At 45.1% G+C, this 13,125-nt stretch overlaps 1 protein-coding gene across 1 annotated transcript in view; it reads right to left on the bottom strand.

Moving 5' to 3' along the window:
* The window catches only part of LOC137525697 (uromodulin-like), a 61,819-nt gene extending 57,802 nt beyond the window's left edge, over positions 1-4,017 (bottom strand). The window contains exons 1-2 of the mRNA XM_068246859.1: positions 3,937-4,017; positions 3,753-3,845 (exon numbers count right to left, since the gene is read on the bottom strand). Coding sequence (XP_068102960.1) covers positions 3,753-3,813 — 61 coding nt within the window. The 5' untranslated portion in view covers positions 3,814-3,845; positions 3,937-4,017. The remainder of the gene's footprint in view (positions 1-3,752; positions 3,846-3,936) is intronic.
* Between the last annotated feature and the right edge of the window lie 9,108 nt (positions 4,018-13,125).

The following is a 13,125-nucleotide window of genomic DNA, read 5'->3' as shown; positions in this document are numbered from 1 at the left end:
TAATGGAGTGGGTTGGTTGGTGAGGTGACTGAGTGAGTGTCCCCTAGTACAGTAAGTAAGTAGTAACAGTCAGGAAGTACAACTAGCAGTTACAATAATCAGTAGTAATCACAAGTAAATTTAGTGTGTGTACACTCAGACAGTGAGTGCACGCACGCAGGAGCTAGTAGCCTATGGACAGTGACTGAGTGTCCTAGACTCCTAGTACAGTAAGAGTAAGTAGTAACAGTAAGTACAACTAACTAATTACGATAATCAATCAGCGATCAGAAGGAAATGGAGTGTGGGTGTGTGTACACTCAGACAGTGAGTGCACGCACGCAGGAGCTAGTAGCCTATGAACACAGTGACTGAGTGTCCTAGACTCCTAGTACAGTAAGAGTAAGTAGTAACAGTAAGTACAACTAACTAATTACGATAATCAATCAGCGATCAGAAGGAAATGGAGTGTGGGTGTGTGTACACTCAGACAGTGAGTGCACGCATGCAGGAGCTAGTAGCCTATGAACACAGTGACTGAGTGTCCTAGACTCCTAGTACAGTAAGAGTAAGTAGTAACAGTAAGTAGAACTAACTAATTACAATAATCAATCAGCGATCAGAAGGAAATGGAGTGTGGGTGTGTGTACACTCAGACAGTGAGTGCACGCACGCAGGAGCTAGTAGCCTATGAACACAGTGACTGAGTGTCCTAGACTCCTAGTACAGTAAGAGTAAGTAGTAACAGTAAGTAGAACTAACTAATTACAATAATCAATCAGCGATCAGAAGGAAATGGAGTGTGGGTGTGTGTACACTCAGACAGTGAGTGCACGCACGCAGGAGCTAGTAGCCTATGAACACAGTGACTGAGTGTCCTAGACTCCTAGTACAGTAAGAGTAAGTAGTAACAGTAAGTAGAACTAACTAATTACAATAATCAATCAGCGATCAGAAGGAAATAGAGTGTGGGTGGTGTGTGTACACTCAGACAGTGAGTGCACGCACGCAGGAGCTAGTAGCCTATGAACACAGTGACTGAGTGTCCTAGACTCCTAGTACAGTAAGAGTAAGTAGTAACAGTAAGTAGAACTAACTAATTACAATAATCAATCAGCGATCAGAAGGAAATAGAGTGTGGGTGGTGTGTGTACACTCAGACAGTGAGTGCACGCACGCAGGAGCTAGTAGCCTATGAACACAGTGACTGAGTGTCCTAGACTCCTAGTACAGTAAGAGTAAGTAGTAACAGTAAGTAGAACTAACTAATTACAATAATCAATCAGCGATCAGAAGGAAATAGAGTGTGGGTGGTGTGTGTACACTCAGACAGTGAGTGCACGCACGCAGGAGCTAGTAGCCTATGAACACAGTGACTGAGTGTCCTAGACTCCTAGTACAGTAAGAGTAAGTAGTAACAGTAAGTACAACTAACTAATTACGATAATCAATCAGCGATCAGAAGGAAATGGAGTGTGGGTGTGTGTACACTCAGACAGTGAGTGCACGCACGCAGGAGCTAGTAGCCTATGGACAGTGACTGAGTGTCCTAGACTCCTAGTACAGTAAGAGTAAGTAGTAACAGTAAGTAGAACTAACTAATTACAATAATCAATCAGCGATCAGAAGGAAATGGAGTGTGGGTGTGTGTACACTCAGACAGTGAGTGCACGCACGCAGGAGCTAGTAGCCTATGAACACAGTGACTGAGTGTCCTAGACTCCTAGTACAGTAAGAGTAAGTAGTAACAGTAAGTAGAACTAACTAATTACAATAATCAATCAGCGATCAGAAGGAAATGGAGTGTGGGTGTGTGTACACTCAGACAGTGAGTGCACGCACGCAGGAGCTAGTAGCCTATGAACACAGTGACTGAGTGTCCTAGACTCCTAGTACAGTAAGAGTAAGTAGTAACAGTAAGTAGAACTAACTAATTACAATAATCAATCAGCGATCAGAAGGAAATAGAGTGTGGGTGGTGTGTGTACACTCAGACAGTGAGTGCACGCACGCAGGAGCTAGTAGCCTATGAACACAGTGACTGAGTGTCCTAGACTCCTAGTACAGTAAGAGTAAGTAGTAACAGTAAGTAGAACTAACTAATTACAATAATCAATCAGCGATCAGAAGGAAATAGAGTGTGGGTGGTGTGTGTACACTCAGACAGTGAGTGACCGCACGCAGGAGCTAGTAGCCTATGGACAGTGACTGAGTGTCCTAGACTCCTAGTACAGTAAGAGTAAGTAGTAACAGTAAGTACAACTAACTAATTACGATAATCATTCAGCGATCAGAAGGAAATGGAGTGTGGGTGTGTGTACACTCAGACAGTGAGTGCACGCACGCAGGAGCTAGTAGCCTATGGACAGTGACTGAGTGTCCTAGACTCCTAGTACAGTAAGAGTAAGTAGTAACAGTAAGTAAAACTAACTAATTACGATAATCAATCAGCGATCAGAAGGAAATAGAGTGTGTGTTGTGTGTGTACACTCAGACAGTGAGTGCAGTGCGCACACGCAGGAGCTAGTAGCCTATATGAACAGTGACAGTGAGTGTCCCTACGGGTACAGTAAGAGTAAGTAGTAAGTAAGTACAACTAACTAACAATAATCTATCAGTAATCAGAAGGAAATAGAGTGTGTGTACACACAGACAGTGAGTGAGTGCACACACGCAGGAGCTAGCTAGTAGCCTATAAACAGTGACAGTCAGTGAGTGTCCTACTCCTAGTACAGTATAACTACAATACTATTAGTAAAGGACAGCAGAAATACTGGTATAGATGAGAGAAATAAACAGAGGACAGCTGCCCACAGAGGCAAGGCCCCCCTGAGGCCTAAACCTGTAAGCTTGCAGCAGCTGCCTGTCTCTAATGTAACACACAAGCTACTAACTAAAATACAATGTCTATCTAACTAACAACAATATAGGTGTGTATGGCAGGTGTAGGTGAGCAAAAACGCTAGGTAAATGACCACAATAGAGCACTTGCTAAGCCAAAGCACAAAGGAGCAACTCTCTCTCTGTACAAGTCTCAGGCAAGCATGGAGAAACGGAACATGGCGGCCGCTATTTATAGGGTAGGGGCTGGCCAGGGTCCCCCTCTGTGATTGGCTGCCGTCAGAGGGCCTGGGAGCCCTCTGATTGGCTCTAAGGACATCAATCTGGGCTATGACGCTATTCGAGCTCGGTACCGAGCTCGAATAGCGCCGTTTGCTCGAATAGCTCGAATAGTGAATGGGCTATTCGAGTGTACTCGGATAGCCCATTCGAATAGCTCCAGCTATTCGGAGCTCGAATACCGAGCTCGAATAGCTGAAAAAGAGCTCGAATATTCGAGCTACTCGAATATTCGAGCTCTGCTGAGCACCACTGTGGAAGGTCTCTGTGTGTGCATCACTTGATGTAAACAAACATTACTTGATAAAGTTTAACTAACATTAGGCTGGATGATAAATTATGTACATAAAGACATTCATAGAAGTTGCAAAGAACCGTGAAGTAAAAAGCAGCAACATATCTCAGCTTTAAAATAATATTTGTTTTTCTGGTCTGCGTATTGCATCCAGAATACCTAATAAAGTTATGTTATTCATGTACACAGTCTGGCTATCTATTATGAGACTTCCTGCAAGTAATTATGTGACTTCCTGCCTGATGCATAGCAACAGCCTATAAGGCCCCCCTTCGAAGCCTTCATGGGGCCCCTCGGAATGTGGGGGGAAAAAAATCAAACATTACCTTTTAAGAATTGCTTGTGTTAATTATCTCACCTTCAGATTTTATGTTAGTCAGTGAAACAAGGAGTAAGGCGGCTACTAAAATGGTTTTCATCACTACTGTATTTCAGACAGATTTGTAGATGTCTGCAAAAACAAAGAAAAAAAAAAAGAAATGGAATTTTATAAATGTCTCTTCATTTCATTACATAGATCTACAGAATCTGCTAGTACTTACTTATAGATATGCTTGCACCGCTCTCAGTCCCACTGTTAAGCATCTTGGTTTATGTTACATTTATATAGCGGATGGAGGCAGCAACGTCACCTCCTTTATTGCGATTTATTGTGACACTTCAACTACAAGCATATTCCAATGTTCCGGCCCATGACCTAAAATAATGGACAATACCAAGTATAGTAGCTGTAAAGAATCCAAAAGGTATTTGAGCTAAAATAAAATAGAAATGAGCTCTTAGTGGCAGGAAAATGTTTAACTTTTAGGGCTGATTAAAGTACATGATGATATTGATGCAATGGCCTTACTGAAGTAAAATTGCACACTAGTCAACCTTATCTCTTTACTAGCAATGTAAAGGTGCTTAGCTTATGATCAGTACTGAGAGTCATTGAAAATGTTATGAAAGCCCTGCTGGGACCATAAACAATGGCTAAATACAGAACAGAAAACATATTTTATGATTTAATAGAGCAATACAGTATGCACAATTTGGTGTATATAGTACACAATCACATGAAAGTCGTAATGTTGGCGCAAGATGTTATTTTCACAAAGGCAAACTACAGGTGTCAGCATTCTGAAATCAAATGTCTATTTGTCTTCAGTTTTGATCAGCTGTCCTGGAAGTAACCTGCTTTGACTTTATCCAAAGAAATAAGTTGTTTCAAATACACATTGTCCAATATTCAAGATTAGAGATGTCGCAAACCTCCGATTTTCGGTTCGCGGAAAAGTTCGCAAACCGCAATAGACTTCAATGGGGATGCGAACTTTGAAAAATAGAAAAAATTATGCTGACCACAAAAGTGATGGAAAAGATGTTTCAAGGGGTCTAACACCTGGAAGGGGGCATGGCGGAGTGGGATACATGCCCAAAGTCCAGGGGGAAAATCTGGATGTGACGCAAAGCATCGTTTTAAGGGCAGAAATCACATTGAATGCTAAATTGCAGGCCTAACGTGCTTTCAAACATCTTGCATGTGTATACCTAGTGTTGTATGTGTATACATCAATCAGGGAGTGTAATTAGAGTTCTGCTTCACACTGACACACCAAACTCACTGTGTAACGCACCACAAACAGCTGTTTGGGTAGTGGCGGCCGTGCTGGACTGGTGCGCAGGGCCGGCCTTAGGTTTCGCAGCGCCCTGAGCGAAACCTGATTTTTGTGCCCCCCCCCCATCCTCTTCCCGTGTGCGTGCACACACACACACACACAGGCCCATATGCAATTCACCTTTTCTCCTGAGATATCTCCTAGGACAGTGTTTCCCAAACTTTTTGACGTTGTGACACAAATGCTCAGGTCTCCGTGACAGGTCACATATGTATAATAGAAAAAATACTATTCATAACCACGAATGGATGGAAAGAGTGCATTATCCTGAATACACTTAAAAATGAAGGCTAGAACCTTTCAGGAATATTCATAAAAACAATCAGTGGGACAGTTAGCCACCCCCCTCCATTTAAAATGATAGCATAGCACTGACAATTTGCACCATGCGTTATAGCTGCAGTGCACCCCCCCCTCCCCCCCAAAAATGCCCTCAGATTCAGTATAGGTAGGTAGGTATAGGGTTTAGGTGCCCCCAGTATAGGATCTCATGTGTAGGTGCCCTCAATATAGGTTGCCAAGCATAGGTGCCCCCAATATAGGTAGTCAGTTGAAGGTCTCCCTCCCCCCCATAGGTAGCCAGGCGTAGGTGCCTCCAGTATAGGTAGCCAGCTATAGGTGCCCCAGTATAGGAATTAGGTGTAGGTGCCCTTAGTATAAGCAACCAGCTATAGGCGCCCCCTTGGAAGCCTGCGCCCTGAGCGACCGCTCCGGTCGCACAGGTCAAAGGCCGGCTATGCTGGTGCGCACCGTGGCCAGAGTGTAGGCCGTGGCGGTTTTCAAGCCCATATGGTCGCCAGGGTGTGGTAGCTCAATGATAGAACAACAGTGACTGTACAGCTGATCAAATTTGGTCTGTCCACAATGAAGCAACAACCTTATTATCTTCTTGTATGTAGGTAGGCATAGGTTTGAGTCCCAATATAGGTAGGTAGGCATAGGTAGGTGTCCCAGTAGTTAGCTAGGCATAGGTAAGAGAACCAGTATAGGTAGGTAGGCATAGGTAGGTGTCCCAGTAGTTAGCTAGGCATAGGTAGGAGACCCAGTATAGGTAGGTAAGCATAGGTAGGTGTCCCAGTAGTTAGCTAGGCATAGGTAGGAGTCCCAGTATAGGTAGGTAGGCATAGGTAGGAGTCCCAGTATAGGTAAGTAGGCATAGGTAGGTGCCTCAGTAGTTAGCTAGGCATAGGTAGGAGACCCAGTGTAGGTAGGTAGGCATAGGTAGGAGTCCCAGTATAGGTAGGTAGGCATAGGTAGGTCCCCTAGTATAGGTAGGTAGGTAGGTGTCCCCGTATAGGTAAGTAGGTGCCCCAGTAGTTAGGTAGGCATAGGTAGGTGTCCCAGTATAGATAGTTAGGCGCTGGTTGGCACAGTAATAACAATTACCAAGGTCCAGCTGCAACAGATAGGGCTGTAAGTATGTCAGTGTCAGTGAGCAACACACACACACAAAAAAACACATCAGGAAAACATTAGCTCTCAAAAGAGCTGTTGAGGGGTGCTATTTTAGCAATAACAATCAGCCAGGAGCAAGCCAACTAACTAATCTTTCCTTAGGAGAAAAAATCTGCAGCAGCTCTCCCTAGTCTGTCTATTTGCAGCAGGCACACAAGTGAGTGTCATGGCCAGTGAGCCTGCCTTATATAAGGGGGGGTGGGGCTCCAGGGCTTAGTGTAGCCTGAATGGCTACAATGTGCCTGCTGACTGTGATGCAGAGGGTCAAAGTTGACCCTCATAGTGCATTATGGGGCGAATCGAACTTCCGCAAAAGTTCGCTTGGTCCAGGCGAACGCGAACCCCCAAAGTTTGCCTGGAACCGTTCGCCAGCGAACCGTTCGGCCCATCTCTATTCAAGATGATGTTTTGTTATTCTTAAAGTAACTTAAGTTCAAAAGTAGAGAATAGCTTAGACATTCCTTCAGGCAACAAAATTTCTAGTCTTATTTTTACTTATTATACAGCTGATGGATATTCAAATTACCTAGCTGAGATGATTGGTGTGGCAGTGGTCCCAGTTTAAGCGCATATGACTGCCTGCCAGATTAGACTTGCAATGGTTTACCCTACATGGGTAACCCTGTAGTTGGCTACATCACCTATGGATACTTGCATAGATGCATGTGTTGCCCTAAGGGTGTGATATATATTTTAGTTACTGTGTGGCTAAACTGTATGGTCCTCACTTAAGGTTGCCATACACTGGTCCATTTTTTAATCGATATACAGACAATCCAAGCATTTGATTGAACCTGCTGGAAATTTACATCCAAAATAAATACATTTAGTAGATCTCACCGGGTATTTTGCTTGATCTGTTACAGGTCAAAGCAGAATTTATGCAGCAAATATTACTCTCACCTGTCCACTGGCACTTTCTCCCCTGTGTTCTCTCCACTTCCATGCTCACAGCCTTGTCTCTTCTCTCCCCCGGCATTTGTGTCACCTCACAAACACTAGACAACACACACTTAAAAGTGTAGGTCTTTCCAACAGTGAAATTGCAAAAAAAAAATCATGGTGACAGTATGTGCAGTCTCCTTCACCATCAAAACTTCACGCAGAAACTGAGGGAACCTCTGACAGGAAGAAATTGGAGGAACCTGCCCCAAGAAGAGGTCTGACAGATATAAAGCCACAAACACATCAGAGGACAGGTCAATAGCTTGCATGATAGGCTGCTCAGGAGACCACAGCTTTAAGCACAGCTAAATAGTTGTTATCATATGGTACGGTTTTGTACCAGAACTGGCAGGTCTACCAATGGTACCCTTTCACTGATACGAACAGGTTCTTCCTGAGTGCATGTGATACATGTAAAGGGGCTGGAAAAATCTTGGAGAATGGTGTGCAGGCTATAACCGATTTAGTGGTAGGTGAGTGATGTTTGGGAAGGCAGCTCCATGGAGGGAGGCATAGACCTCTGCAGGCTAGACAACATCATTTTACTGCCATTAGGTATTGGGATGAAATCCTTGGACCCATTGTCAGACCCTGCCAAACCCTGCACTGTCTTCCTCCTGGTGTACAACAATGCCCAGCTTCATGTGGTAAAAGTATGCAGGAAGTTCCTGGAGGATGAAGGAAATTTTATTATTGACTGACCCCCTGCTCTTTGTTCTTAAATTAGAACCTAAAAATAGTTCCTAAAAATAGATCACCTCTTGGACCACCAGTTTGGACTATCCGATAGCTCAGTGATGCGCAGTTCTAGATCTGAGAGGACGTTCCCCAGAACACCATTGACCATCTCATTATGAACCCTCCCCTCAATGCTGTTGGACTGTTGGTATACATACAAGCACAAGGGGGCCATAAAAACTACTGAATATGATTTTGTTTTGCTACTATGAAATTTAGGCAAAATGGATTAGCCTCTGAATTTAGCCCTCTGCAGGCTATTCATTGTGATTTACATCCTTTTATTCCCAACCCATTACCCAGTCCATATCAGTACGGATGTCCAACATGACTGGGCAGCATGGTGGTGTAGTGGTTAGCACTGTTGCTTTGCAGCGCTGGGTCCCTGAATCAAATCCCATACTGTGCACTTTGTACGAGGTATATATCTTCTCTCCATGTTTGCGTGAGTTACCTCCTTGGTACTTTGGTTTCCTCACACATTCCAAAACATACAGATAAGTTACATTGGCTTCCCCCTAAAAATTGCCCTAGACTATGATGACATGACTATGGTAGGGATTAGATTGTGAGCCCCTCTGAGGGACAGTTAGGTGAAAAGACTATGTACTCTGTACAACGCAGTGGAAGATATTGGCGCTATATAAATAATAATAACATGATTTTATTTTCACATTGAGATCTCATGTGTTTTCAAAGTGTTTCTTTAATTTTTGAGCCGTGTATAAATAGGTATTTACTTTTTTTTAGAAAACAAAAATACCAAACAGCTTCCACACCGCCACAAAATCTAAACCTAAGGAATATGGAATATGACAAGTACTTAGTCAGCAAGGGGAGAGCAGAAATCCCCGACCCAACAACCCTGTAAAATCCCCTGTAATAGCCGTGTGGCAGCTTTGTCCAAGGGGGCAGGTGGGGGTACTTACTCATCTGGAGATAAACCTTACAAGAGGGTTATGGTGGAATCTGAAAGCCTGCTTTAGTAAGGAAGTCCCTAGACATCTAACCAATCCCCCCCCCCCCGACCCCCACACACACACACACACCCCGGCAACATACACTTGTCTGCCTTACTCATTCCCGGAAATGTTAAAAACACATTAGTAACTTTTTAAATCCCTTTTTTATCCCTTTTTTGTCTCTTGCCACAATTCAGGTGTTATGTACTTCCAAATGTAATCATCTGAGTTTTCCTGTAAATGTTAATGTTGAATATGTTGATCGAATAAACAGGAAAATCTAACGGTTTATTGTGCCATGCGTGGGCACCATAATGGACTGCATCTCCCAGCATGCATTGTGGAGGTCAGTGGTGTGCACCATCACAGCAGCTGGTTTGAACTGCTTCATCATCTGTGACACATGAAGAAGCAAGATGGAGGCACGTGTATAAACGGGGGGCTAGATAGCATCCCCTTAGATAAGGAAATGCTCGCATCCCCCCAAAAACGCACAACGTTATTGAACTTCCCTTAGCGAGTTGGAGCCTTTTGGCACTTGCTCAGCACTGCAAAGCGCCTGATGTGAGCGCCCCCATAGACTGTAATGTTAACAACGGCAATAGCGGTGCAGGGAGAATGTATATAAAATCACCATAATTGGGGTGCAGGCATTAGCCAGACCCTCAATTATATGTCCAAAAGGACAAATTAGGTGACCAGTAGAGGAATATACAGTATTTGGTATATTCCCTTAGAATGCCTAGCGTGGGGAGAGCCATCTCTTGACTTTTCCATGGGCCCAAATAACCATTGCTGGGAACATAAGAACTACGGGAGAGGGTTTGTTTAATTTCTTATTCAAATATAGTGCTCAGGTCTGTTTGAGGATGATTGCAGTAAAGGATAAAAGCACTGCACTGATAAGAAATCAGTAGGGATTAGCAAGAAAGTTTTTCAAGTTTTGTCTCGCAGTGAATCTGCCTCAGTCTTGCTTAGCGAGATTCTCACAAGATAGGCAGCCAATTTCATCATAAAGCCACGCTACGCAAGAACAAAGATTTTCTGTGAAAATGACTGGAGATGGAAATATGGCAAATGATTGTAACTAGAAGTAAAAATTATATGATCTTTTAATCAATATTAGCCCTTTATTGTGATCAGAAGATTGTAAATGTGGTTGAACAAAAAGTATCCTTACATATCAGTATTGCAGCTGTACATACAGTATATCCCCAGCTAAAACAGTGAATTTGCTGCCGGGACAGGAAACCCCAGGGCAAAGTTCAGTGCTTTTGCTGGGGATCGCTGTACAGTCACAATAGGATGGTATAAGGATCCCTGGCAGACATACCACAAGTATTTTCTGCAAAGACATAAATAGAAGTAAAACTTTTGTAAACAGGATACATTTTACTGCTATTTGGACTCATTTTTGTAATTGAATGTGCCACATTGCCAGCGAAATTGATTAGCGAGATTCTTCTAGACTGATCAAAAGTTCAACACAAATCTTGCAAAGCCGCCATTTAGCTCATCCCTAAAAATCACATCCCTCTTCTATAGGACCAGAAATGTTTTAGAATCCAGTTGTAACGATTGTGGAACTTTCTCCGTGATCAGCGCACAACTCGTGCGCTGACACGGCGGAAATCCTCCACAAGCGTATATTTGCAGGCACCCAGCAAAAGGTGCTACGCACCTGTAGAGGGAAATTCCTGTCGGCAGATGGCGCTGGGGAGTGCAGAGGAACCAATCCTCTGTACCTCCACAAGTGCCAGACAGGAATTGTACGAAGCGCAGAACGCAATCGCAAGAGAGGCGATTGCGAATGAGATTGAGCAAAGGGACAGGTTGTATGTGTGTGCGCCAATCCAGTCGCCACCCCGCGACCGCGCACACACAACAGCAGATATGAAATAGGAACACGATCGCGAGAGGTGCGATCGCCAGACGTGACACAAGGCAGATCAGAATAGAATACGAGGGTAGCAAAGGCACAGCTAATAATACAATAAGGAGATACGGAAAACAACAAACGCTAGCTAACCGCGAACACCGCACTCATTCGCAACAGTGCACGCGGTTATGCGCGGTCTCCACGTGATAAGCACAATAGAGACAAGCACGCCTAACTAACCATCGACAGACAAACATGAAACAGAGGACGCGAGCGCTTGCTTAACGGTTCCCTCACCGAGCCTCCAGCAAGCGTAGCAGACAAGACAGACACACGAAAACAGGGACAAGCGAGAGATAGGATCCACAGCACTAGCGAAAAGTGGCTAGCGCGATCCAGGTACAGAGTAGCAGAACAGAAGGATCCCCAGCGCTAACGAAAAGTGGCTAGCGCGATCCCAGAAGACAGAACAGAAGGATCCCCTGCGCTAGCGAAAAGTAGCTAGCGCGATCCCAGGAGACAGAACAGAAGAGATAGCTGGTAGCAACCGCTGCACCAGCTATACTCCAAGAACAGAGATCAGAACCATTTCCTGTCGACCACCGTGGGACAGGACAAAGGCAACAGGCAAGACAAGACAGAACAGGCAATACAGATAATACAACCTGACTGGGCTAGAAGGGGAGCCTAAAGCAACCCCCAGGAATTAACTATACTAGATAGCAATGGCTGACACTCCAGCAGTGTCCATCAGGAACAGACCATGGAAGGGAAATGACCAGCAAAGCCTTCTGGGAAACATAAAGCTCTTATAGTGCCAGTCATCAAAGAAGGCAGGTAGGGGATTTGCATAACGAATGTATGCAAATTCCCCAGCAAGAGAACAGACCAGAAACTTGCAATGGAAAGACAGGTCTCTGTTCCAGAGACCTGCAGCCCACAGACTAGAGGAATGGACAAACAGCTGTCTGCCTGTGCAGCCAGCTGAGCGGATCATTACAGTACCCCCCCCCCCCCCCCCCCTCTAGGGGTGGATTCCAGACATCCCTCAAAACTGGTATCATCACAAAACTCTAACTGAAGACTCATGAAGGTCGGGACAGCCCGACAAGGCCCAATTCCAGAGTCAGTCCATCCGAAACCGACCTCATCGGAAGCAGAAGCCACCGAAACATGCCCATCAGCACTACAAGTCTCAGCGTAACACCCATCAGGACTGTGGACTAGAGTTGGGCCGAACGGTTCGCCGGCGAACGTGGTTCGCGCGAACTTAGGTGGTTCGCGTGCGGGTACCGCACGCGAACGTTTTGCGGAAGAAGTTCGGTTCGCCCCATAATGCACCTGAGGGTCAACTTTGACCCTCTACATCACAGTCAGCAGGCCCAGTGTAGCCAATTAGGCTACACTAGCCCCTGGAGCCCCACCCCCCTTATATAAGGCAGGCAGCGGCGGCCATTACGGCCACTCGTGTGCCTGCATTAGTGAGAGTAGGGCGAGCTGCTGCAGTCTCTCATATAGGGAAAGATTAGTTAGGCTTAACTTCTTCCTGGCTGCACACCTGTTCTGTTCAGTGAGCCCTCAGCCCACTGCATACCTGTACTGTGATCCTGCCACTGCATACCTGTTCAGTGATCCTGCCACTGCATACCTGTTCTGTGAACCCACCCACCACCACTGCATACCTGTTCAGTGATCCTGCCACTGCATACCTGTTCTGTGAACCCACCCACCACTGCATACCTGTTCAGTGATCCTGCCACTGCATACTTGTTCTGTGAACTCACCCACCACCACTGCATACCTGTTCAGTGATCCTGCCACTGCATACCTGTTCTGTGAACCCACCACTACATACCTGTTCTGTGAACCCACCCACCACTGCATACCTGTTCAGTGATCCTGCTGCCACTGCATACCTGTTCTGTGAACCCACCCACCACTGCATACCTGTTCAGTGATCCTGCCACTGCATACTTGTTCTGTGAACCCACCCACCACCACTGCATACCTGTTCAGTGATCCTGCCACTGCATACCTGTTCAGTGAACCCGCCACTGCATACCTGTTCTGTTCAGTGGACCCGCCACTGTA

The sequence above is a fragment of the Hyperolius riggenbachi genome, chromosome 7 (genome assembly GCF_040937935.1).
Source record: "Hyperolius riggenbachi isolate aHypRig1 chromosome 7, aHypRig1.pri, whole genome shotgun sequence".
In the NCBI taxonomy this organism is placed as follows: domain Eukaryota; kingdom Metazoa; phylum Chordata; class Amphibia; order Anura; family Hyperoliidae; genus Hyperolius; species Hyperolius riggenbachi.
The sequence above is the reverse complement of the archived record's forward strand: the minus strand, read 5'-3'. Positions and strand labels throughout refer to the sequence as shown.